Source organism: Hyperolius riggenbachi, chromosome 5 (assembly GCF_040937935.1).
Source record: "Hyperolius riggenbachi isolate aHypRig1 chromosome 5, aHypRig1.pri, whole genome shotgun sequence".
Taxonomy (NCBI): Eukaryota; Metazoa; Chordata; class Amphibia; order Anura; family Hyperoliidae; genus Hyperolius; species Hyperolius riggenbachi.
Window position 1 is genome coordinate 283,290,172 of NC_090650.1, and position 26,953 is coordinate 283,317,124.

At 43.3% G+C, this 26,953-nt stretch overlaps 2 protein-coding genes across 6 annotated transcripts in view; one reads left to right on the forward strand and one right to left on the reverse strand.

Annotated features, from left to right (window-relative positions):
• Nucleotides 1–694: 694 nt before the first annotated feature.
• Nucleotides 695–25,070, reverse strand: RBFA (ribosome binding factor A). Of its 3 annotated transcripts, none has more exons than XM_068237009.1 (7): nucleotides 24,809–25,070; nucleotides 18,018–18,057; nucleotides 9,795–9,968; nucleotides 9,595–9,707; nucleotides 7,546–7,630; nucleotides 3,717–3,790; nucleotides 695–1,306 (listed from the first exon to the last, which is right to left on the reverse strand). In XM_068237009.1, the coding sequence occupies exons 1-7, from the start codon at nucleotides 25,015–25,017 to the stop codon at nucleotides 943–945; spliced, it is 1,059 nt and encodes a 352-aa protein (XP_068093110.1). In that variant the 5' UTR covers nucleotides 25,018–25,070; the 3' UTR covers nucleotides 695–942. The 3 variants fall into 3 exon arrangements, with proteins under 3 accessions (XP_068093110.1, XP_068093112.1, XP_068093111.1); XM_068237011.1 differs by lacking the exon at nucleotides 24,809–25,070 and adding an exon at nucleotides 20,043–20,166; XM_068237010.1 differs by lacking the exon at nucleotides 9,795–9,968.
• LOC137518767 (glyoxylate reductase/hydroxypyruvate reductase-like) overlaps nucleotides 24,365–26,953 on the forward strand; it is a 42,716-nt gene continuing 40,127 nt past the window's right edge. For 2 of the 3 annotated variants that reach the window (XM_068237031.1, XM_068237025.1), the window contains exon 1: nucleotides 24,365–24,634. The gene's annotated coding sequence lies outside the window, so the exon portion shown is untranslated. The remainder of the gene's footprint in view (nucleotides 24,635–26,953) is intronic. The other variant, XM_068237027.1, reaches the window with a different exon arrangement.

Sequence of the window (26,953 nt, forward strand, 5' to 3'; positions counted from 1 at the left end):
CCGGAGGGTACAGCTTTTCTACCCCCAGGCAGCGGGCAGAGAGATCATAATAAAAGATGTTTCCCCTGTCGCCCTTCAGCCGTTTAACCTCTTAGGTTCCTGTTGGAAGATGCAGAAGAGCTAGTGGGGAAATCACCTGAGCATGGCATGTGTAATGTCCCCTGGAAGTTCTTTTAAGCTGTGGCAATTAAATAAAATGTTAAGTAAGTCTAAACAATTCAGAGTGAGCAGAGGTAGTATAACAAACATGTACATCAAAAGGGATGTCGGGATGCCTCTTACTATTGTAATGCCCTCACTGCACGGAACAGCTAGTAACCACACAGAGACACACCACAGTTGCCAAACAGGTTTGTGTGAATTGAAGCATAGCATTTAGGTAAATTACCAAACATCTACAGCACCTGTAAAAATATTGATGAATTAGCAAAAAAAAAAAAAAAGTCTAAAATACCAAATGCTTTATTTTCCCCGACTTTTTTTTTTTTTTTTTTTTTTAAATCGTACAGCCTTTGATGAATTGATGCCAATGTTACTAAATGACCTGCCCTTCTGTACTGCGACAATCAGCATTGAGACAGAAAGTTAGGCCATTTCCAAAATAGTACACTTATTACGACACATCGCTAACTTTTGACCAGACTTCCACTTCAGAGGAAAAACAAATAAACCTGGACATATGATCCCAGAGTCGTTTAAAATTATCACTATACTTTACAATATAATTGCAACTTAAATACAAAACAGCATATCGTTTGGATCTCTTGGCACCTAGCGATAATCAAGGAGATGGACATTTTCCAGGTTTGTATGCAAATAACTGGCAGCTTGGAAATCAGCCAGAGAAATACAGAAGCTGCATAGTTCCAAGCTGCATGCAAATCAGGAACATTTGCATCTTATTAATCTTCTCTATTGGTATAGAGGTCCATGACCACATGCTTATTTTGGAGTGCTGTCACTGACTCCTTCCTCCTCCTCACATTCCATTCGGTCCTCCCACTGTTCTGAATCAGATTCCTCTTCCTCAATTTCACTGGCCAGCAGATAATCCTTTGGGCTTTCACGAGAAAACTTTGATTTTTTAATTTTTTTGAGTTTTTTCCTCTCCATATCCCATTTTCTAATTTCTGCAAGTTGTTCTTGTTGCTGCTGACGTAATTCATTGCTGTCCGTTTCAATTGGTGCGTCCTTCATTTTTTTCTTGTATTCAGAAATTTGGTGGTCTAGTTCTGTATGATCAATACCAAACATACTAGGAGTCTGAACAGTGGGATCTTCAGTGCGATATTCGAAATCCAGTGTCCTTCAACAAAAAGAATAAAGACTGAGAAAAGCGGCAAAGGCATTCCATTTCAATTCCCCAATGCTCCTGAAACAGGTACTTCAGGCCTACATAGTTTCTGGCAAGCTGAAATTCTTTCTGGCTCCTTGTTCCTCAGAAACCCCAATTTAGCCACCAAATTCCCAGTTACACCCAACAGCCATGAGAATTACACCAAATAATAATAACATGCTCCCCTGAAGAATGTTGTCAAATATAAAAAGATGGGGTATTCTGCTGCAAGCCATTTATTCATTGTGGCCTTTCAAGAGGTAGGCAAGAGACAAATTACTGTAGGTAAATATTAGTGATGTGCAAATTAAGCATTTAAAATAAAGTTGCAGAAAGATTCATATTAAATTATAAAAAGAAAAAAAGATGTGTTACAGCAGATCACAGGTACCCAAACTGCTTACAGCTCTCACAGTTAACGATCAGATCACTTCTTAAAGGGGCACTACAGCGAAAACCTGTAAAATTTGAAATATGCGCAAACATATACAAATAAGAAGTACATTTTTTCCAGAGTAAAATGAGCCATAAATTACTTTTCTCCTATGTTGCTGTCACAGTAGGTAGTAGAAATCTGACAGAAGTGACAGGTTTTGGAATAGTCTATCTCTTTATAGGGGATTCTCAGGGATATATTTATTTTCAAAAGCACTTAGTGACTGGCAGTTGCTCTGTCCAACTGCCAAAGAACTGTGTAGGGAGCAGGGAAGCTGGCCAGCATTGTTTAAATCCATTTTAGGGAAAATCTTTTTAAAGATTAAAAGCCATGCTGAGAATCCCCTATGATGAGATGGATTAGTCCAAAACCTGTCACTTCTATCAGATTTCTACTACCTACTGTAAGTTACAGCAACATAGGAGAAAAGTAATTTATGGCTCATTTTACTCTGGAAAAAAATGTACTTCTTATTTATATATATATATATATATATATATATATATATATATATATATATATATATATATATATATATATATATATATATATATATATATATATATATATATATATATATATATATGTTTGCACATATTTTACAGTTTTTCACTGTAGTGCCCCTTTAAACACCTCCCAGTTCCAGCTATTGTCAGTCTGAGGAGATGTGGCTGTGGGAGTCTAGTAGGTGGCTCGTGGCCAAGTAAGCCATTCAGGGACATCTCTGTCCGAGCAACGGCCAAATCCTGGCTTACCTCTCCTGCTCTGCCCTGCCCCATGCGTCATTCCTACACAACCTCCATAGCAACACAATGCATTGCTAGTCTGTCTGTACAAAACCTGGCCTTTGAACTGTTGCCTGAGGGATTGAGTCTCGATTGTGCTTGTGTATACACATTTAGGAAGAATTAGGCTGTTATTGTGCGTACACATGAACAATTACCGTCACCTGCAGAGAATGGATGACGATCCCTCAGGCAATCGTTTAGGCCAAGGAGTTGCACAGCAGCATAGGAGGGGAGGGATGACAGCGTAGCGCACAATGGACCACTACACAAAGAATTGACTGTGTGCATTAAACACCAAGTGAACACCTGACATATCTGGCTAAGCAAATTTGGCCTAATTGGCTATTCATAAGCCAATGCTCATGCAAATATACATTCGCTTTCGCATGCAAGCTCATGTAGCAGAATGCAATAGACGTTAAGCTAAGTGCCTGTTTTTAAATTTTGGGAGGCAGGTGCGGGCGGCTCTTCCCGGCGCTGGCTTGGGGGGGGGGGGTCGCCTGCATCTCCCAGCCTCCCCCTCCGGGATGCCGCTGTGGTTTCCAGGCAGTGAGAGAGCTTGGGGCCCCACGGCACCCCGGTTGTATGGGGGCATTTGCAAGCCTCCCCGTGGCGCTCCTGGATAGTGCTAATGTAGCTTGAACTAATTCCCGCTTTGCAGAATTGGTTTTAACCCTGCAAACTTTGATTAGATTTGTCAGGTGTTACTTGGTTTGATGCACACATCAATTCTCTATAAAGTGTAGTAGCGCACAATGGAGCGGCATCAAGCAGGAGGGGTACGGAGGAGGGCAATGTGTGCGTTGAGAATCTGGCATGCCGGATCTTGCAACAATGCATTGGGGCCTCAAGAACAGATGATAGATTCTCAACAGAGGTGGCGCCACTCGTCTGAGAACCTCTAGTGTGTGTATGAGGATTTAGCAGTGAGGAGCTGCAGCAGGTACTTTTACTTTCCATAGGTTTTGCAACTTTGTTTTAAACAAATCTGAAGTGGTTTTAAATGGCGGTGGGGTCTTCTAATATAGTAAAGCTCAGGAGACACATGGAATATTGATACAGGAAAGTGGCTTATGGGCGTGAACATGTTATGGAGCTGTTAATATGTAAAAATGTACAATGTCCACAATTTACAAGTATTATAAATATTATATACCTGGATACACCGTCATCTTCAACTGATAAGTCATTTTTCATTTCAGACTGTAAAAGTGATAATAATTCTTCGACCTGTAAAGTATTAATATATTACATAATGTCCTTTCAAAATTGACATCTTTCCTATCCTAACATCGGCATTTATACACAGATCTGTTATACAAAGCTCCAGCAACATTTTTCCCATAACTTGCAAAGTAACTATCCAAAGAGACAGCACCCAGGTATGAGGACCTGGGAATGAGCCAGTGCCTAATCTTAACCGGATTGCTTTGACGGTCTCGGTACAACCAACAGTAGAAAAGAGACGGCACACCACTGGCTGCAAAAATTTGCTTGTATTGCAAAACAGCGACAATACATGTTACGGACACGCAGATTCTTCATCAGGTGCATAGCTTCAGGTTATGCACCTGATGAAGGACCTGCGTGTCCGTAACATGTAGTATCGCTGTTCCGCAATACAAGCACATTTTTGCAGCCAGTGGTGTGCCGTTTCTTTTCTACATTTTTCTGCACTGAATATACTTTATTTATGATTTAGAAATATTAACATAGAGGTGACAGATCTAAGCAATGGCCTGATTGTTGATCCTTAGTAGGCAGCCTATTAATACGCCCACTCTCCTCAGTAGCCCCTTGTTAGCTCATTGCCCACATGTACTACACTTCAGTGCCCTTCCACGCGGTACATATTATCCCATCCCCCGGTCAGTTGGGTGAAGGGTAAGTAGAATGACGGCTCACCCTCCTGCCGCTAAAATACCAGGTGGCGTTTGATACGGTTCCCCCTTTGAGTTGTAGCAACTCAGAGGGAGAAGTAATTAGGGAGCTGGCAATAACCCGAATTACATTTGAAATCCTGTTGCACTGCCATAGACATGATAACGTAACTTCTATGGCTTGTCCAGGTCATGTGCAGTGTTGGATAGAGTGTGCACTGAAATGACCTGCTTCACTTCTATGGGCAGTCCATGCCTAAATAGCATTGCCCAAATAGTGGTCATTGCTAATCTAAGGATATTATAAATGCCTCAATGAAAGTACCCAGTAACCAGCAATATGAGAACTAAGATCAAATAAAATGCAAGTTACTACTGACAATCCTTAAAGGAATACTTAAGTCAAAAAATAAATAAATGGTTTTTACTCACCTGGGGCATCCCTCAGCCCCCTGAAGCTGTATGGTGTCCTCGCAGCCTCGCTCCGATCCTCCTGTGATTCTTCGAGTTCCCAGCCGCTATATCACCCTCTATGCTGCTATAGCGTATAACATATACGCTATAGCAGCATAGAGGGTGATATAGCGTCTGGGAACCCGGAGAATCACTCACGTTCCCAGCCTGTCGATAGCTGTCGCCGAACCCGGAAGTAGCCGCCGGCGGGGACAGGAGGATCGGAGCGGGGCTGTGAGGGCACCATACAGCTTCAGGGGGCTGAGGGATGCCCCAGGTGAGTAAAAATCATTTTTTTTTTTTACTTAAGTATTCCTTTAAGGTGGCCATACATATAGCGCTTTTGCGACCTGATCGATCACCCGAATCAATAATAATATCCATTCCATTGAAAATCTGTTCAGCAACATGTCCGCCCAATCAATAATTTGATCCATTTTGGGCAAAAATCGGTTGAATATATCAATCAGATGTATGGATACTTTAGAATGTCTCTGTGTGCAGAGTGCCTCACTCCAGACATTATACAGTCAAAAGGATCCAAACTCACTGAAAATAAACTCATTCAACAACTTCGCCAACAGGTGAGGATGCAAGTGACAGGAACAGGATGAAACACTGCTGCTCTGGCAGGAGGTTTAAGGCCCCTTTTACACTTGCAGGGTAAACCTGTGTTGCATTACCCTATTTTGAAGCAAAAGCAAATAAAGTCTATGGAGACTTTTACACTTATTGTGGCCCCTTGCAAAGCGCTGGAAGTATCCAAGCCGACACAAGAGCAACAGCGTGTTACCACAAGCACCACTCTTAACCTCCCTGGGGTTCTGGGTAATGCGTGCATAAGTACGCATTACCCATTTTGTTAAATATTTTTTTCCCGCATGCTGTAGCTAGCGGATTGCTAGCTACAGCAGAACGCCATGCCCTACGCGTCCGCATCCACCCACCCAATCCCCGCCGGCTATACTAACGCGTCCGCGATCCCACGAGAAGCGTGACTTCGTATCGGCGCGTCTCCCGGCGCCATGGTGATGATCGGACATGGGGAGCTCCGATCCTTCCCATTGCGCAGCCTGCCGGTGATTAGCAAAGGCATTTCGGGGGGGGGGGGGGGGGGGGAGGGGGGTAGTGGTAGTGATTGGACAGAACATGTAGCTAGCAAAGTGCTAGCTACATGTTCTTAAAAAAAAAAAAAAAGTACGTAAAAAGACCCCACAGGAGCTGAGCAATCCTCCTTGGCGTACATGGACGAGCTGAGCTCGTCCAAATCTCCAAGGAGGTTAATGCACGGTGCGTGAGATAATGAAAGTCTATGGGCGACGTACATAGTGTAAATAACGGTACACGGTGTGTCACGTCACAAATGCATGGACCGATGGATACTTCCTGCCCAGCAGCGAGTATGTCACTGGGTGGGGGGGGACGACCTCTCCTTGGATACATGGTGGTGGTGATGATGGGGGGGGGGGGGGGGGGGGGGAGGGGGGATTGTGACTACTGAGCACTTCTGCACATACTACTTTAAATACACCTCGATCCTCTGTTTCATCTCATTACATAGGAACTTCTTCCAGATGAATTTTAGCTGGGGGAATATGGAGTGGCTTAAACTACCTATGTGTGTCTGTCATTTTTTGGCTCACTTCCTCTTATAGAACCCACTTTTCAGTGTCCAGTTATGCATTATGCACACTCACATAGGTAGTGGAGGCAGCGTGTGCAACATCACATGGTTTGTTTACACATATCTTAATACCCTACTTTGAGGCAAAAAGTTGCATCCAGCCAGCTCACTACTGCACCGATCTGTTGTATTTGTCTGGTGAGTTCTAAAAATCTATGGCTAGATCCTAAAGTAAACCTAAAGTGAGAAATATTTCTTTTTAAAAAGTAACTATTTTGTCTAAAGAAATAACCCTAAATAGGTTTCATATTAAAGAACAAGTGCCACCAGTGCTAACCAAGAAATAAAAAAACACATATATAAGTAGATAAATACTAATCCTACTTACATAACAGGTGTACTGTGCTATCCACGTAATGATTCCTGTGAATTTTATAGAGGAAAAGCAGAGAATCCTATTCAAGGCAGTTTCCATCTTTGTTACCTTCTTTGACCTCCTGATATTTCCTCACTCACTTTTTTTCTACTCTTGTTTCTCTTTTTTTTTCTCTCCTCTAATTGTGTATTCGTAACCCGCCCTCCTTTAAGAGTCTTTATACACTCCCACGGAGGTCTATACTAGAAAGTGCACAGTCTTATGTCATTAGAAGGAGGGGAACTAAAGGAATGAGGAGGAATATATTATACATAAAAGACCCCAGCATGCAACTGTTTGGCAATGGCACTTAAAGGGCCAGTGCTTCTAAAGTATGTGATAACTCAAAACCATAACAGCAGAACATTTTTTGAAAGTTTTGAATACAGGATTAGCATCTTTAGCACTTAATACACTCAGACCAGTTGCTGATGAAATTTGATTTTTTTTGTGGTGACAATACCGCTTTAAAAGGTATCATTACAATCTGCTGTTTTTTGTGTTTATTGAGCCACAATAACACTTCACAAAGCTCTCACATTAAATTAATGTCAGGGAACATTCCCCATATTGGAAGGTTATTAATTTTTGCAATATGTCTTCTGTAACATACCTCTTGTCTCTTTGCATCTTCCTTATCTCTCACAAATACAATCGGTGGAACCTTCCCGATAACATGATGGCTTATCATATGATGCCTTGGAGGAAACAAACATGCTCTTACAGTATAGCCAAAATAACATAAGCGTGTGCCTACACATACAATTACTGTAAACGTCTGATAATATTTATGACTAAAACACCTGCACTGATTCACTGTTCTGAAATAATGATAATTAAAAACATTCAGGTTAGCAAGCAGCTGTTGGTGCTGTGTCCAAGGCCAGGTGTAGCAATCAGGGACAGTCAGGCTACTTTGTGGTGAATCACATTTAGAATGTTAGCGCTATGGTGGCTCAATCTTTTTGGGCCAGTGCACAGGGCTATTGGCTGCCATGGTGGTGCACGGTTTAAGGTCCACCCCCCCCCCCCCCCTGAAGCTTTCATACTGGAGATCGCAAAGCAGGCAAGCCAGATGCTGGTACCCTGGCTGTAAGCTGTACACCCCACCCACAGACTGTGGATGAGGAAGTGCAGAGGAGACAGAGGAGGGGGAGCACTGGCAGGCTACTAATGTTGGACCAGCTGCATTTTATGCATGGGCTAATGTATTCTGCATTCCATCTGTGGGGTAAGGTATGCTGTATTTCATCTGTGAGTTAAAGTGGAATAAATCTCTGACATAACATTCAATGAAAATGTGTTATCCTACTTTTTTATTACCCATACAGTTATCATATTTGCTTTTGTGCATAAGTAATATTGCCTGTTTACAAATCACAAGGCCCCAAATTACAGTTTATCTGCTCTGAAAGCTGCCATTGCATATTATTAATAGATTTTAATATACCGGTATTAATACAGCAACTATCTAGTGACAATTACTCATATGTCTCTGTCCGTTACGAGCAGTTGTTTCTGCACGCGGCATGCTGTAACTAATTGTATCAACTGAGAAATGTAAACAAAAGATAAGGTTATCACCTCTTGCACTGCAAAATAAAGTGCTGTGTTTAGCTGTTTAAATGCTGTTCTGCTACAATTTATGTAATGATTACTACACTGCTAACCAATGGGCTGAGGCTGCCAAAAAAGGGCATTCTATATTATATTGTTATTGCCACTCCAACCTGTTCTAAATATAGGCCTTATGTCCTAATTATTTCTAGGGACGGCCAGTAAGATTCCAACCCTGGTCAAAGGGCTGCTCAGCTGACATACAATAAGCCATCATTAAGCCTTGTACACAGTCTAGAGGGAACTCTGTCAAGCAGGGCTGTGGAGTCAGTATATCATCCGACTCCAACACCGCCTCCTCAGTTTATGAAACCACCGTCTTTGACTCTAACTCCATGTACCCAAAATAGCTCCGACACCTCGAATCCGACTCCTTAGTCTAATACTTACCAGAGATGTGGATTTGGTACAAAAATCATCTGACTGAGACTCCTGACTCCTCAGTTTATGAAATTCCAACTGCCTAGTTTTACCCTGGGGCGTTGAGTTGTACATCATGTAAAAAGCAGGACCACAAAGGAACACAGGTTGAAAGGATGCATTGTGTGTTATGCACACAATGTGAAGCATACAATAAAAGGTAAGTATGCTTCCCCTTTAACTGTAAATGCACACAACGTCCAATAAACGCACAGCATGTCTCACACTATTCTAACGGTAATGCCGCACTGCTGAAGTGCTCCAGTGTGAACCTACTTTTCCAATTGCATAGAGCTTGCTATGTGATTATATTGTCCAAAGCAACATAATGTGTCACTGTGAAAATAGACTGCCAGCCAAATGATTAGATGCTGGTGAGAGTTTGCTTCCACCTCTTGGATCACTGCAGATCTGTACATTAGTGGAAACTTCTGCTCAACATAACTCATAATGGGGAACAATTATTAGATGGGGTTTGCTGTGGTTCTCTGCTAAAGTGAAGGAAAAAACATACTTGATGGCTGGTATGGAATCTGTAGTCCAAATCATTCATATATGCTTTTATTATGAAAATACTTGATTTTTATAATAATCAGAGCATATTGTAAGAAGGACAATACAGTACCTAAAAGAAGGAGCATACTTCTGAAGCAATTTCTCAATTTCAGCATCAGTGTCTTTGTTGCCGCTACCCAACCAATAAGCACGACAGACTGTAAAGTCTTCAGATAAAGACACCTGCAACATAAACAACATCATCAGAATCAAGAGTACCAAAAAAAAGAAAGAATGACATTTATCTGGACATAAAAATGACTACATCACCTTTGACAGCTCGATCTGATGCTCGTAAATTTCGTTGCTAACTTCAGGAGTATTGAGCAGGCCAGTTAATGCCTTATACAGGACCACATTCAAAGTCTTAATACGCATATTATTTCCTCTGTTTTCTTTGTTTGATTGTTTTATCAACGCCAGTAAACCAGGTGGCTTGTTGTTCTACAAGTAAAAACATCATATTATAGAAACCAGCCACTGCAATGTGGCTTTCTAGAGAAATTCCCTTCGGAAAAGCCAGTCACATGACCCAGAGATCCCTCCAGCAAACATGGAGCTGCAGCATTGTGGGTGTCCCCAGCTAGAGGCCAGTGCCAAGTCTCCAGCCCCTCCATGTTACGCTGAAAGCGGCCACCACTGCAGATCGGCAGATTCTTATTATGAGACTGATCTACAGTGGTGTGAAAAACTATTTGCCCCCTTCCTGATTTCTTATTCTTCTGCATGTTTGTCACACTTAAATGTTTCTGCTCATCAAAAACCGTTAACTATTAGTCAAAGATAACATAATTGAACACAAAATGCAGTTTTAAATGATGGTTTTTATTATTTAGTGAGAAAAAAAACCTCCAAATCTACATGGCCCTGTGTGAAAAAGTGATTGCCCCCCTTGTTAAAAAATAACTTAACTGTGGTTTATCACACCTGAGTTCAATTTCTGTAGTCACCCCCAGGCCTGATTACTGCCACACCTGTCTCAATCAAGAAATCACTTAAATAGGAGCTTTCTGACACAGAGAAGTAGAAGCTAGACATCATGCCAAGATCCAAAGAAATTCAGGAACAAATGAGAACAAAAAGTAATTGAGATCTATCAGTCTAGTAAAGGTTATAAAGCCATTTCTAAAGCTTTGGGACTCCAGCGAACCACAGTGAGAGCCATTATCCACAAATGGCAAAAAACATGGAACAGTGATGAACCTTCCCAGGAGTGGCCGGCCGACCAAAATTACCCCAAGAGCGCAGAGAAAACTCATCCGAGAGGCCACAAAAGACCCCAGGACAACATCTAAAGAACTGCAGGCCTCACTTGCCTCAATTAAGGTCAGTGTTCACGATTCCACCATAAGAAAAAGACTGGGCAAAAACAGCCTGCATGGCAGATATCCAAGGCGCAAACCACTTTTAAGCAAAAAGAACATTAAGGCTCATCTCAATTTTGCTAAAAGACAACTCAATGATTGCCAAGACTTTTGGGAAAATACCTTGTGGACCGACGAGACAAAAGTTGAACTTTTTGGAAGGTGCGTGTCCTGTTACATTCGGCGTAGAAGTAACACAGCATTTCAGCAAAAGAACATCATACCAAAAGTAAAATATGGTGGTGGTAGTGTGATGGTCTGGGGTTGTTTTGCTGCTTCAGGACCTGGAAGGCTTGCTGTGATAGATGGAACCATTAATTCTACTGTCTACCAAAAAATCCTGAAGGAGAATGTCCGGCCATCTGTTCGTAAACTCAAGCTGAAGCGATCTTGGGTGCTGCAGCAGGACAATGACCCAAAACACACCAGCAAATCCAGCTCTGAATGGCTTTAGAAAAACAAAATGAAGACTTTGGAGTGGCCTAGTCAAAGTCCTGACCTGAATCCTATTGAGATGTTGTGGCATGACCTTAAAAAAGGCGGTTCATGCTAGAAAACCCTCAAATAAAGCTGAATTACAACAATTCTGCAAAGATGAGTGGGACAAAATTCCTCCAGAGCGCTGTAAAAGACTCGTTGCAAGTTATCGCAAATGCTTGATTGCAGTTATTGCTGCTAAGGGTGGCCCAACCAGTTATTAGGTTCAGGGGGCAATTTCTTTTTCACACAGGGCCATGTAGATTTTGAGTTTTTTTTTCTCACTAAATAATAAAAAACATCATTTAAAACTGCATTTTGTGTTCAATTATGTTAACTTTGACTAATAGTTAACGGTTTTTGATGAGCAGAAACATTTAAGTGTGACAAACATGCAAAAGAATAAGAAATCAGGAAGGGGACAAATAGTTTTTCACACCACTGTATGTAGCTGCTCTGCAGATCACTCTATCAGCAGTAGTGTTGTCCAGGTCATAAACTATTCGGATCTTGTTTGTGAGTCGAATCATCCGGATCACCACAAGGAGTGATTCGGTTCACAGTGAGGAACTGCAGCTTCTGCTGAGCTGCGAAGAGTTAGGGCCGGTTCACATTACAAAACGCGGACGGCCACGCATGCGGAACGCAACGCATGCGAATGCACGCCATCCGCGTTTGTATGCGTTGCGTGGCTGATCCCATCACTGAAAAGTGAATGGGACAGCCGCGAGTTTTTGCAAAAATGCGTGCAGCATGCGTTCCTGGACCACACTGGTCCGGAACGCATGCAGTGTGAACATCAGACAGTGTACTCCATGCACTGTCTGATGTCGTGCGTGTCTGCCTCCTGCACACGTTTCCAAAATGCGGCTGGAAACGTGTGCAGTCTGAACGGGCCCTCACGGCCTGTTTCCACTACACGCAGATTTGAAGCAGATTGAATGCAGAATGGATGCAGAAAAACAAACTCCAATGAAAGCCTATGGGAAAATCTGCATTAGAACAATCGCGTTTAGTGGAAACAGGCCCATAGGAATTCATTGGAGTCAGTTTTTCTGCATCCATTCTGCATGTAGTGGAAACAGGCCCGTAGGGACTCGGGAGTGAGAGAAGCAACTCCTCCCAGCTCACTGAGGGTGAGGGATCAGGTTACAGCAGCATAAGCAGTATAGGCAGCTCTTCAGTTACAAAGTTAATAACTCCTGGTCTCACACGCCCACTATCACTGCTGGCCAGGCCATGTGTCCTCACACAGCCACTAATAATGACCGGACATTCTCCTTCAGGATTTTTTGGTAGACAGTAGAATTCATGGTTCCATCTATCACAGCAAGCCTTCCAGGTCCTGAAGCAGCAAAACAACCCCAGACCATCACACTACCACCACCATATTTTACTGTTGGTATGATGTTGTCCAAAAGGTAAGGATGGAGGAGCACCCATGTAGAGGAAAAGTAATTGTGTGCCCAAGCCTTAGATCCCAGTACCATAGGGACCTTTAATCCAATCCACGACAAGAGGCTGGCACCACAAATTTGGCTGAGTGGCTTGAGAAAGAGCTAGGAGGCTCGAAACAGCGGGCTGTCGCTGCTATTGCCATTTTTATCATCCTTTGACCTTTTTGTCATTTTAATGACTAATCAATAAAGAGCTGAAGTTTGACTTTTGTGGTGCCAGCCTCTTGTCGTGGACTGTTGGTATGATGTTCTTTTGCTGAAATGCTGTGCTACTTCTACGCCAGATGTAACGGGACACGCACCTTCCAAAAAGTTCAACTTTTGTCTCGTCGGTCCACAAGGTATTTTCCCCAAATTCTTGGCAATCATTGAGATTTTTTTTAGCAAGATTAAGACGAGCCTTAATGTTCTTTTTGCATAAAAGTAGTTTGCGCCTTGGATATCTGCCATGTAGGCCGTTTTTGCACAGTCTCTTTCTTATAGTGGAGTCGTGAACGCTGACCTTAATTGAGGCAAGTGAGGCCTGCAGTTCTTTAGATGTTGTCCTGGGGTCTTTTGTGGCCTCTCGGATGAGTTTTCTCTGCGCTCTTGGGGTAAGTTTGGTCGGCCGGCCACTCCTGGGAAGGTTCATCACTGTTCCATGTTTTTGTCATTTGTGGATAATGGCTCTCACTGTGGTTCACGGGAGTCCCAAAGCTTTAGAAATGGCTTTATAACCTTTACAAGACCGATAGATCTCAATTACTTTTGTTCTCATTTGTTCCTGAATTTCTTTGGATCTTGGCATGATGTCTAGCTTTTGAGGTGCTTTTGGTCTACTTCTCTGTGTCAGATAGCTCCTATTTAAGTGATTTCTCAATTGAAACAGGTGTGGCAGTAATCAGGCCTGGGGGTGACTACCAGGGCCGGATTTAGGCCATGGCCTAGGGCACCACAGGAGCAAGGGCACCAAATCAGCAGGCTAAACTGCAGGGAGATTAGGTGAGCGCCTGACCGTGGTATTCTGCTGCCAGCGGCCTGTGCAGCAGCCACCTTGCTCTCTGTGCACGTTTGCATTGCGGCCGGTGGCTATGGACTTGGGCAGCATTGAAGATGGAAAGGAAGAGGAAGCTTCTGCACTGGAGATGAGCTGAGAAATGAGTGACACTGATGGCTGCTGTGGTGTGAAGGTGAGCTGGCTACCTATACTGAAAGGGGGTGGGAAAAGGAGGGATTAAGGGAGTCATCTGGCTACCTACACCAGAGGGAACGGGGGAGGAGTTATCAGGCTACCTATACCGGAGGGAAAGGGGGAGAGGTCATCAGGCTACCTATACTAGAGGGAAAGGGAGGGGGGGATCATCTGGCTACCTATACCGGAGGGAAAGGGGGAGGGGTCATCAGGCTACCTATACTAGAGGGAAAAGGGAGGGATCATCTGGCTACCTATACTAGTGGGAAAGGGGGAGGGATCATCTGGCTACCTATACTAGAGGGAAAGGGGGAGGGATCATCTGGCTACCTATACCAGAGGGAAAGGGGGAGGGATCATCTGGCTACCTATACTAGAGGGAAAGGGGAGGGATCATCTGGCTACCTATACTAGTGGGAAAGGGATCATCTGGCTACCTATACTAGAGGGAAAGGGGGAGGGATCATCTGGCTACCTATACCGGAGGGAAAGGGGGAGGGGTCATCAGGCTACCTATACTAGAGAGAAAGGGGAGGGATCATCTGGCTACCTATACTAGAGAGAAAGGGGGAGGGATCATATGGCTACCTATACTAGAGGGAAAGGGGGAGGGATCATCTGGCTACCTATACCAGAGGGAAAGGGGGGAGGGGTCATCTGGCTACATATACTAGAGGGAAGGGGGAGGGGTTATCTCGCTACCTATACTGAAGGGGGGTGGCTGGTGACAGTGGCCTTGGGCGGTAAAGAGTACAAATCCGGCCCTGTTGACTACAGAAATTGAACTCAGGTGTGATAAACCACAGTTAAGTTATTTTTTTAACAAGGGGGGCAATCACTTTTTCACACAGGGCCATGTAGATTTGGAGTTTTTTTTCTCACTAAATAAAAACCATAATTTAAAACTGCATCTTGTGTTCAATTATGTTATCTTTGACTAATAGTTAACGGTTTTTGATGAGCAGAAACATTTAAGTGTGACAAACATGCAAAAGAATAATATATATATATATATACACCTTCGCCCTCTTGCTCTTCATAGTGAAGTCCACCCCGATGGTGTTGCCCTGTCTCTCCACAAACATGCCGCTCTTGAACCTCTGCACGATGCACGACTTCCCGGCCCCGGCGTCCCCAACCAGAAGCAGCTTAAACAGGAAGTCATACACATCATCCGACTCCAGCGGGGGACTGCATGCCGGGGGCCTGGGAGCGCACCACATGACGTGTGCCGACACTGCAGAACTACAGCGGCAGCTTTACAGAATACCCAGCATGCTCACGGAGAATCAGATGGGCAGGCCATAAAATGTTAACTCTTGACTGTTAACTTAAAGGGAAGGTTCGCGCAGACTATAAAAAACAAACTGCACTTACCTGGGGCTTCTTCCAGCTCCAGGTAGTCGATCGGTGCCCTCGCCGCAGCTCCTCTACCTCCGGGCGTCTAGCGATGATGAAGCCGACCTCGCCAGGTTGGCTTCCAGGTCGGCTTCTGTGCGCTCCACGGCGGGGGGGGGGGGGGGTGTGTCACGTGGTGTAGGGACGTCATCGGGTCTACTGCGCTTGCGCAGTAGAGACCAGATGACGTCACTTACACCACGTGACCAGCGGCGTGGAGCGCACATGAAGCCGACCCGGAGATCGACCTGGCGAGGTCGGCTTTTTCACAGCTAGACGCCGGGAGGGAGAGGAGCTGCGGCGAGGGCACCAATCGACTACAAGGAGCTGGAAGAAGCCCCAGGTAAGTGCAGTTTGTTTTTTATAATCTGCGCGGACCTTCCCTTTAACTCTGGAGGGGATAAGGCCCCTTGCTTGCTAAACCTCTGTCTTTAGGTGGGGAAAGGTTATCTTATCATCCTGCAGGAGTCTACATATCATGTCTTAAAACAGAACTAAAAGGCTTGAACAGAATGTACAGCGCAGGGAAAGTTTTGTCCTGCTAGTCATTTCACCCCCAGTCTGCTTCCCTAGTAAAATGATTCAAAGATTCGGATCAAACATCCGGATCTTTTCAATGATCCGATTCGAATGATCCGAATCCTTGAAAAGATCCAGACTTCCCATCTCTAGTCAGCAGAGGGAATGGAGTGGGAGATGTCAGGTAATCTGTGCTCAAAGGGAGAGGCTGGCTGTTGGCCCCTCCCAGCTCTTCTCTGGTTTCATGTTTTGGTGATGATGAATTGAGGGAAGTGTGGACTGCTTTCTTTCCTGCAAAAACTGCACTACAAGAATTGAAGCTACAGGACTGAGCTAGGCAGGGATTTTAAATATCCTTTGTCATTTCAAAATGATGAATCAATCATTTACCTAATTTGTGGACCCTTTGGTAAGGCAGCAATATTCACTCATGAGCTTTGGCAAGCTTGTGCAAAATGACTATCCAGAAACACCATTCCGCTAATGCCTGGTACACACCATGCAATTTTACTGTCAGATAGATGGGTCGAATTGATTATTTGCAACAGGTCCGATCGGATTTCCAATCAATTTTCTGATTTCTATAAAAACAAAACAGAAAAACGATCGGAAATCAGATCGGGCCTGCCGAAAAATAATCGATTTGACAAGTCTATCTGATGGGAAATTGCATGGTGAGTACCAGACATAAGAAAGTAGAAAAACACCCAGGGATCCTGAGTTTAAAAGGTGATCTTACAGCATTGTAACCAGGTGGAGATTCCTACCAAATGAGAAAAGATTAATAATGTAAATAAATCTCTCCCCCTGTATAAACTAACGTAAACTGCCCGAAACTGCCAAGCCAAATTTGAAAAGATTTGGGCAAAGTGGTGTAATTCAATGATCACTAGGGAGATCAGAGATGCCTTATGCTGGGAATACACCATGAGATTTTTTGGCAGATAGCTGGTTCAACAGATAATTTCCGACAGGTCCGTTCTTATTTTTGATTGTTTTTCTGATCGATTTCTCATAGAAGTGAATGGAAATCGATTAGAAAAACGATCGGATAGTAAATCTGTTGAACAATCTCATCGTGCATTCCCAGCATTAGACTAATGTGCAATGTTATACCAGAATGTGTTACAAGCTTTGTTTTGCAACAGGATTCATGTTTGATCAGTCATGTTGGAACAGTGATGGTATGTACTTATGTACTGTATATGGTGAAGATGTATGCCGTTAAGCATTGAAAGTAAATAAAATGTTAAAAATGTTACCTGAGGAATCTCCCCCCTCCTCCTCCCAACCTTCTCTGATTGTACTGAGCACTGTGTACTTGTAACTTGAACACAATTTTCAATAAAATGTAGATGTAAAAGGAAAAAGAAAGGAAAAAAGAATATGCATATTTCTGTGCTGCAGGTCTAGAAAATGGCATCTTTAAAACTAGTTCTGTGAAGTGTGGTCCCAGGCCTTGCTGTCTCCAAATGCACACAAATACTATCAGAGCCAACAACAGGTTATATGTCTATGCAGAGTAGCAGGGCGGAGGCACGAATATAGCTACTGTCATCTTTGTGAATATATGGAGATCCCCACCTCAGTCATCTGTGATTTCACAAACTAAAGAGTTAAAGAGAATCTGAAGTGAAAAATTCACTTCAGGTTTCATACCTATGTAGAGAGAAGGATACCATAGAGTCTTCCAGGACCTCTGTCCCTCCCACGTCATCCCTGGTTGAAGATATTTGACCTACTAGGTTGAATAGCACTTCAGCGCTCCTCGGGCAGTCTTTGGAACTACTCGCATCCCTGAGTACTTCGAAAGTCAAGTGCATCCATACTGCGCACACCCAAGTCCGGGCTCACCCATGAGCAGTGCACATGCGCTTGTCTTTGGAAGTACTCGGGGATGAGAATAGTTACAAAGGTTGCCTGAAGGCCTTGAAGAACAAGTAAATCTGACCGTGGACAGTGCAGGAACAACGGAACAGACCTAGGGAAGGCTCAATGCTATCCAGAGCTTTCACTCTACATAGGTACAGTATGTATAACACCTAAAGTGAATTTCTCACTTCAGATTTGCTTTAAAAAAAAAAAATATATAAAAATACAGACTTACTGTGGGAATCTTCAGTGGACTATCATACCAATATTTCTTCCTGTTGAATAAAGAAACATAACAGAAACTAAGTAACGTTCATGTACTTTGATAATGATTTCACTTCTAAGACAAGGCTAAAGGGAAAAAGTGGCTACTTCCAAAATACAGCTTCCTCCTGATATATAGAAAGAAGTTTTTAAGTGTACCGGAGACCGAAGGGAGGAAAGTATTTTTACTTAACTAGGTTTTCCTCCAGCCCCCTTTAGCCTGTCTGCTCCCTCGCTGTCCTCCCGGTCACCTCCGTTGTGCCGCGGTTAGCCTTGTAAAGTACATGACTTGACTGAGTCGCAGACTAATGGGCACGTGCGTTCCTGGCCACGTACGCCACCGGTTGAGCTCCCAGCAATGGAAGTGTGATTGGGTGGTGGGTGCTGACTTCACAAGAGCACAACGGAGGGGACCAGAAGCATACGGACTTCATGGGGCTGGAGGAAGCCCCGGGCAAGTAAAAAAAAAAAAAGTTTTCCTCCCTTTTGTCTCAGGTATACTTTAACTAACCAGGCTTTAAAGAGGAACTCCAGGGCCCGTTTCCACTAGAGCTTATCTGCATGTGTTTTCTGCATGCAGATTTGCATAACCAATAATAGTCAATGGGCCTGTTTCCTCTTGTCAGGAAATCTGTGCGGTGGACTGTGCAGAAAAAAATCTGCACAGCAGAGCCATCAGAATTTGCACACCCCAAGGTTAGTGTGCGATTCGCATGTAATGTATTTAACAGGAAATTTGCATGCGTTTTCACTATGCGAATTTTCCATGCGAATTCGCATGTTTTCGTGTAAAATCAATGTAAAAGCACGCAGGCACTGACATGGTTAAAATTCCATACTTACAAACAGATGCAAATTTTAACACATTTTTGTAAAATTTGCGCACAAAACACATGCAAATTCGTTTATGCGTTTTTCGCAATGAAATCGCACCACACTAGTGGAAACTGATCCCCAGTGAAAATAACGTAATAAAAAAGTGCTTCATTTTTACAATATTTATGTATAAATGATTTAGTCAGTGTTTGCCCGTTCTAAAATCTTTCCTCTCCCTGATTTACATTCTGACATTTATCCCGTGGTGGTTTTTTTTTTTACTGCTGGCAGGTGATGTCACTGGAAGGAGATGCTGCTTGCTTTTTTGGCAGTTGGAAACAGCTGTTATTTCCTACAATGCAGTGAGGTTCACAGACAGGAAACTGTCAGGACCATGGTCTTGACATCACACTGTGGGAGGGGTTTCACCACAATATTAGCCATACAGACCCCTCCTCCTGATAATCCGTTTGAGAAAAAGAAAAGATTTCTCATGGGAAAGGGGGTATCAGCTACTGATTGGGATGAAGTTTAATTCTTGGGTACGGTTTCACTTTAACTGTCTTTAACCGAATGCAGACCAACGCAGTTTAAATCTACGTCAGGCGGGTGGCGCTGCGGTCCTGACCGGACGTAAGCTCTACGTCCTATTCACCGCGCGTCCCCGCCCGTTCCCACCGCAATGTGCTGCCCTGCCGCCTCTATGACGGCAGAGCACTTTGAGCCGGGCAGGAGCCGTTTTCATTGGCTCCTGGCCCTGTCATTACTGTAAGCCGTTCCCATTGGCTTACATTGAGTGACAGGGTCAGGAGCCAATGAAAGCGGCTCCTGACCAGCGCACAGCGCTCTGACGGCATAGAGACGGCAGAGAGAGCAGCCTGCGGCGGGGACAGAGCAGCGTGACCGGCGGGAGCGACGGATTATTGCGGCGATTCGTCGGAATGCGGCGTTTTAGCATACCAGCAGCCTCTGGTCCTTAAGGGGGCAGAGGCTGCTGGTACCAAAGTGGTTAAAGGGAACCTGAAGTGAAAAGAATACAGAGGCCGCAATCTTGATTTGCTTATTAACAATGCCTACAGCTACACTGTAACCTGGCTATAAACTGTTTACTTTACACTACAAGGCAGAGAGAGAGACAGGAACACACAGACAGAGCTGCAGCTAATGATTATTTACACACATTTGAAGCTATATTTCCGCTTTCTTTCATTCTGAACAGATTCCAGACACAGTATTAGAGTCAGTGAAGATTGTTTCTGTATGCTGGATGTGCTGGGCACAGTCCTCCATAGTAATGCCCACAGTGAGAACTGTTCTCTGTTACCGTCATTTTCTTCATATAAAACATGAAAAGATAAAAAAAAGTATTTGTATTGCTATTTGCTAGTAATTACTGGAAATATATGTGGCATTTAGAATTTTAGTCAACTTTGATAGTTGCCCTTTAACCACTTTACCCCCGCGCGTACGTATTTCTCCGCCCCTTTTTCCATCCTTTAAAAACCAGGGACGGAGAAACACGTACTTTCCGCGTTCCCGACGCTGCCCGCGCTCCCGCTCGTAAACACGCCGCCCGCCGCTAGTAAACACGCCGCCGCCCGCTCGCCCAGAGATCAATGAACGGGAAAATCCATTCCCGTTCGTTGATCTAAGCCCCGCAATGATCAGCTGCTCTCCTATGGGCAGCGCGATCATTGTGAGAAAAAACTCACGTGTCCAGCCTCCTTATTCTTCCTCCAAGCTTCCGGAAGGAAGCTTGGAGGTCGCATTAAAACAAAAAGTTACTGTGGCCATCTTGTGGCCAAATAGTAAACTACACCCTACACATTTTTCACATACAAATAAATGACTTTTACACATAAAATTAACTCATTACCTCCCACACTCCCCATTTTTTTTTTTTTTGTAATTAAATTTTTTTTAAAAAATTTACAATTAAAAAAAATACATAAATAGTTACCTTAGGGACTGAACTTTTTAAATATTTATGTCAAGAGGGTATAACACTGTTACTTTATAAACTATGGGCTTGTAATTAGGGATGGACGCAAAACTGAAAAAAATGCACCTTTATTTCCAAATAAAATATTGGCGCCAAACATTGTGATAGGGACATAATTTAAATGGTTTTATAACCGGGACAAAAGGGCAAATACGTTTCATGGGTTTTAATTACAGTAGCATGCATTATTTAAAAACTATAATGGCCGAAAACTGAAAAATAATTATTTTTTTCCCCACATTTTTCCTATTTTCCCATTAAAACACATTTAGAAAAAAATAATTCTTGGCATAATGTCCCACCTAAAGAAAGCCTAATTGGTGGCGAAAAAAACAAGATATAGTTCATTTCATTGCGATAAGTAATAATAAAGTTATAGACGAATGAATGGAAGGAGCGCTGAAAGGTGAAAATTGCTCTGGTGCTCAGGGGGTAAAACCCCTCAGTGGTGAAGTGGTTAAAGAGTAACTGTCAGGCTGCAGAAGCTAATTTAAACCTCTATTCTCCTGTGTTTAACATTTTAGAAGGAAGCCAAAAAGGCATTACTGAAGATAAAAATCTCTCTTACCTTTGATGTGTGCTTATCAGAAAAGCTGTTAGACCCAAGAGGACGCAAGCCGCATACTATACTGCAAAGCATTCTGGGGCCCTCCCCTCGGCTGCTAATGAGACGTTACAGCAGCTTGTAATCAGTCCAGCGCGTAGCACTGATAAATCTCCGGGCAGAGTATACTGCAGGAGTCAGCTATTGTTCCTAGCCACGTGGCTAATTAATATTCACTGCACACTGTGTTATTCAGTATGAGCTTTTCTGTGATCAGGAAGCAGGCAGGACATGACGACAGAAAAACATGGAACCTGCCATGAGCTGTCAGGAGCATCAATCTCTGCATATACTATATAAAAATTCTGTGAAGTACAAACGTGGACAGTGAAATGCATATGTAATGTAAGTACAGCCAATCTTTAGCTACTGATATATGTGCTTATTTTCTCTGAGACCTTATACCTAACAGCTCCTCTTTAAGTATGTCCATATATGATGGAAGCAAAATCATGTTGCACACTGCTGCCACTCAACCAATATACAATAACCAGTGTGGGTTCTACTGGTAGCCACAAGCAGAAGCAGGCAGTTCTTATGATGCTAAACATAAAGGTATTTTGGGCCATGTGAAATAATAGAGGTGGTCTGGGGATACTAACCAATATTGTCTGGAAGTAAGCAGAGAGAAATGTATAGGTGCACCTCCTCCATGTGAATATCTGGCATGTTTATACACTGCAATCTGTGTGGAAATCTTCCTGCCCTTTTAAAGAGACTCCGTAACAAAAATTGCATCCTGTTTTTTTATCATCCTACAAGTTCCAAAAGCTGTTCTAATGTGTTCTGGCTTACTGCAGCACTTTCTACTATAACAGTCTCTGTAATAAATCAATGTATCTTTCCCTTGTCAGACTTGTCAGCCTGTGTCTGGAAGGCTGCCAAGTTCTTCAGTGTTGTGGTTCTGCTATGAACTCCCCCTTTCAGGCCCCTCTCTGCACACTGCCTGTGTGATATTTAGATTAGGGCAGCTTCTCTCTGCTCTCTTATCTTTTACAAGCTGGATAAATCATCCTCTGAGCTGGCTGGGCTTTCACATACTGAGGAAATTCAGACAAGGGCAAAGCTGTTTGCAAGAAGAAAAGAGCAGCCTGAAACTTCAGTGCATGAGAGATGCAGGGGGAAAGAAACACACAAATGATCTCTTGAGATTCAAAAGGAAGGGTGTATACAGCCTGCTTGTGTATGGATGTATTTTGTATGTGTGGACATACTGTACATCAACCTACTTCCTGTTTTGGTTGCCATTTTGTTTGTTTATAAACAAACTTTTTAAAACTGTTTTTAACCACTTTTAATGCGACGGGGAGCGGCGAAATTGTGACAGAGGGTAATAGGAGATGTCCCCTAACGCACTGGTATGTTTACTTTTGTGCGATTTTAACAATACAGATTCTCTTTAAAGTAAGTTCTGAGGGAGAGGAAAAGCCAGCATTAAATGACAAGAGGGATATGGAGGCTGCTATATTTATTTCCTTTTAAACAATACCAGTTGCCTGACATCCTGCTGATCTGTCTGACTTCAGTAGTGTCTGAGTCACACACCTGAACAAGCAGGCAGCTAATCCAGTAAAGGGGCCCATACACTGGTTGATTTCAGCCATCGAGCGATCGACTCTATCGATCTGAAATCGATTCTATCAAGTCAGCCGATCGATTTGCGGCTGATTTGGATCAATTTGATCTGACTGGATGGAAAATCGAGGTCGATCTGCTACTGGCAGCACATTGAAGGTCCATAGAGTTGCATTGGATCTAATGGTCCAATAATGCATTTAGACTGATTTCATTCTAAAATCTATTGGAAGTCTTTTTCCTAGTGTGTGGCACACATCAGATAGATTCCTGACAGATTCGACTTCACAGGCATCTGACAGAAATCTATCTGATGGTTGAATCTGCTGCAAATCTATCAGTGTATGGCCACCTTAAGACTTCACTCAGAAACACCCAGTCAGCATGCTTGTTCAGGGTCAACAGCTAAAGCAGGCCATACACTCGTTAGATTAGCAGCAGATAGATCATCAGATAGATCTCTAATCTATGTGATGTGTTTAGGAAAATGTTTTACTAGGAACAGATTTCCAATAGATTTCAGTATGAAATCGACTGAAAATCGATCTGATGGCATTTATTTGCCAGATTTCCATTAGGTCCAATGCAAAATGATAAGCCATCTCAACAGATCGACCTAGATTTTCCAGCATGTCAGATCGATTGAAATCGGCCACAAATCGATCTATTGGTTGCTAATCGGCTTAGTGTATGGGCACCATAAGAGTTTTAGAGACGGGTTCAGCAGGACAGCCAGGCCATCTGCATTGTTAAAAAACAAAAAGTGTGTGTGTGTACTGGTCGATTTCAGCCGATTTCCATAGAATCGATTGGAAATCGATTCTATCACATGTACTTATCGATTTGCAGCCTATTTCAATCGATTTGATCTGACAGGATGGAAAATCTAGGTCGATCTGCTGCCAGCCCATAGAGTGGTCCAATAATGCGTTTAGATAGATTTCCAATAGATTTTATTCCTAGTGTGGTGCAAATCTATCGGTGTATGGCCACCTTAAGTCTCTTCATCTCTTTCAGTTCAAGTGTGCTTTAAGCCTGCCACACACTGGCAAATTTTCTCCCAATGTGCCTGAAAGATAGATTCCTCTCTGATCAGAGAGAGGTCTATCACTGTAACGCACTAACATCAATTAAAAATCAGTTACCGCTACTTCCCCAGGTATTCCCCCTGCTCATAATATTCTCTCTGGAACCCTATGCAGAGTATTAGTGCAGCGAAGCGCTCTCACTCACCCCTCCAGCCAATGCACTACTTCCTCTATGGTCATGACGTCACCTGGTGCCCGTAGTGACCTGGCTCTATGTACTCACTCATGTATTACTTCACCAGATCATGGGGCTACTACAGGCATTGGGAGTTGACAGCAGAGGAAGGAGCATGCTAGCTGGAGAGGTGTCAGAGCGCTTTACTGTGCTAATTCTCTGCACAGGGCCCCAGGGGGAGCAGCATTAGCAGTGGGCACACGTCAGCAGCTCTGTGCACTCCCGTATAGATAGTGCCGCACCCTGACCGACCAGCAAACAACCGTCCTGTCAGATCGGTAATGTCAGTTAATGTCTGCTAGAAATCGCAATCAAACAGCATGTTGAGGTAACAATCTTTGGCAGATTCAATCACAGTGATCGAATCCCCAGGGGAACTTTTTTTTTTAATTACAGAGTCTCTTTAAAAGGAAATAAACATGGCAGCCTAAATATCCCTCTCACTACAGTTGTCCCTTAGTAGTACAATATAGTTACGCCCGGTGGATGGCGCTGCACTCACTTGCTTTTATTGGAGAACTTGTACAGGTAACTCTTCGCGCAGAGAGCCAATGAGGCGTGAATGCCTCTGCTGTGTTGCAATAGGGGCGCAAAATCAGGACTTCGGGAAACTCGGAGGCCATGGCGGAAAACCCTCGCACAGCACAGGGGAATACCTCTGCATTGCGTAACGGGAAGACAGCGTGACAAAACAGCGACAAACGCTGCCATTGCTGCCCGGAAGCCGTGCTTGCCAGTTGCCACGGATCTGCAAGCGACTTTTACGTCTAGCCAGGCTCTACTAGTAGATGGAAGTGGCATTGTTTCACTGTCCAGCAGGTGGCAGAGGAGAGCACACACAGATCGGTCTAGTTTAGCTGCTGTAAATACTGTGACTGCAAATTTCATCAAGCTTCATTTTTATTGAGTACAATAAGTTTCTTTCTGTTTTAAGTATCTGCACTGGAGCCATTTTTTATTTTGCAAAAAGCATGGAACAAATACAGTGTGAAGGTGGCCACACACGATACAATAAAATGATCCGATTTTACAGTAATTCGATAAAAACGATCGTATCTCTGGAAAAAAACTAAAGCTTTTTTTTCATTCGACTGAAAAATCCGATCGGATTTCCCGTTTTTTTTCGATTTAAATCGATCCGGAATGCCAGATATTTCTCTTCAATTTCTACTAAAGATTGTATGGTGTGTGTTGGATTGTTAATTTATTAATATACACACCCAAGCAATTTTCTCTGAGTTTCCAACCATTTTTATCATAATTGGAGGAAAAAATTGAACATAGGTGTGTGGTACATTGGTCATATTTTTGAAATGTTACAATCAGTCAGAAAAATTGATTGCAATTCTTAAATTGAACAGATATTTAAAAAAAATTGTATGGTGTGTGGCCACCTTAACACCAGATGAGCAAAATAGCCAATGTTAGTGCCATCTAAATATTGGCAAAAATTGTGAAATATCAATTATTTTTTTGAAAATCACTTTTTAAGTAGCCCGTTTAGAGGGTCTTTTGGATGCATTGAGTTCTCTAAAGTGAAAGTTGTTATTTCAACATAGTGACAGCTGGTCAAAGGAAAAATAAAGATTCAGGTATATAAAAAATTTACATTCTTTTGGAGCTGGATCACACAGAGAGATTGCAGGCCTCTCCTTCCAGAACCAGACCCTTTGGCAAACTGCAATAGGAACTACCTATTTATAGCACATGTATTTAATCCAGTACAGTTCAAGGACATTATAAGCACTCCATTCCTCTAATGAACAAATAAGCAGCAGTTGACGTTACGTGTGACCAAGCTTTTATCACTTATTCATGTTTGCATAATGATAACAAATAAAAAAAAAAACACAAGCAATAAGCAGAGCTAGTTGTACATAATTGCCTACTTAAAGCGGAACTGAAGAGCAGGGCCGGATTTGTACTTCTTACCGCCCACGGCCGACTATTACCAGCCGCGCCAACCGAAACCGTATCCTACCACTTCTCTCCACACACACACCCACCCAAAAAATTTTAGGCTGCTGGTGTCCATTATTGCGGCTAGTGCCGAGGTCTCCATGGCAACGTGAAGTGAATCAATCACGTCACACGGGGGAACTAGTCAATCAAGCGATCTACAGGTGATGGGCGTGGTGGGAGCCATCCACCACACACACATAGTCAAAAGTGGCTCACAATTGGACATTGGGTGGGGTCAGCAACACGTAAAGGTGAGTCCTGTACCCACTGCTGTCTCCAGGGTAACAGCGCTGGCCAATCAATAATTAAGAAATGGGTACTGTGAGAGGCTGCCTTCTGTATTCTGTACTATTTGCTGGTGCTGCCCCTGGTCCTTTTATCCCCCACACCAAGTGCGTGAGACCCGGCCTTCTGTAACTGCCTGCAGCTGCTGCTATGTCATTGGACAAGGTCTGGCTTTTTGCTAGTCACACACTGTTCACAAACGCTTGGTTAACGGATTGCAACTGCCTGTAGCACAGCACAGGCAGATGCCAGCTGGTACTAATAGTGCAGTTATCCTGACCCCTTTCATTTGTTTGGACACTTGCAAATAATGCCCTGCAAATAATGCCCACTGTCTGCAGGCATCCCCTTGTTTATCTGGTGCCCTAGGCTATGGCCTATGTGGCCTTGCCAGAAATCC

Bases quoted from the DNA above. Each gene is read 5' to 3' on its own strand.
- RBFA (XM_068237009.1), bottom strand. From the start codon at position 25,017: ATGGCAGCGTTTGTCGCTGTTTTGTCACGCTGTCTTCCCGTTACGCAA. The intron at 18,058-24,808 runs GTGAGTGCAGCG...TTTATTCAACAG, and splicing joins AAGTTCTCCAATAAAAGCAA to GAAGAAATATTGGTATGATA. The intron at 3,791-7,545 runs GTATGTTACAGA...AATACTTTACAG, and splicing joins AAGATGCAAAGAGACAAGAG to GTCGAAGAATTATTATCACT.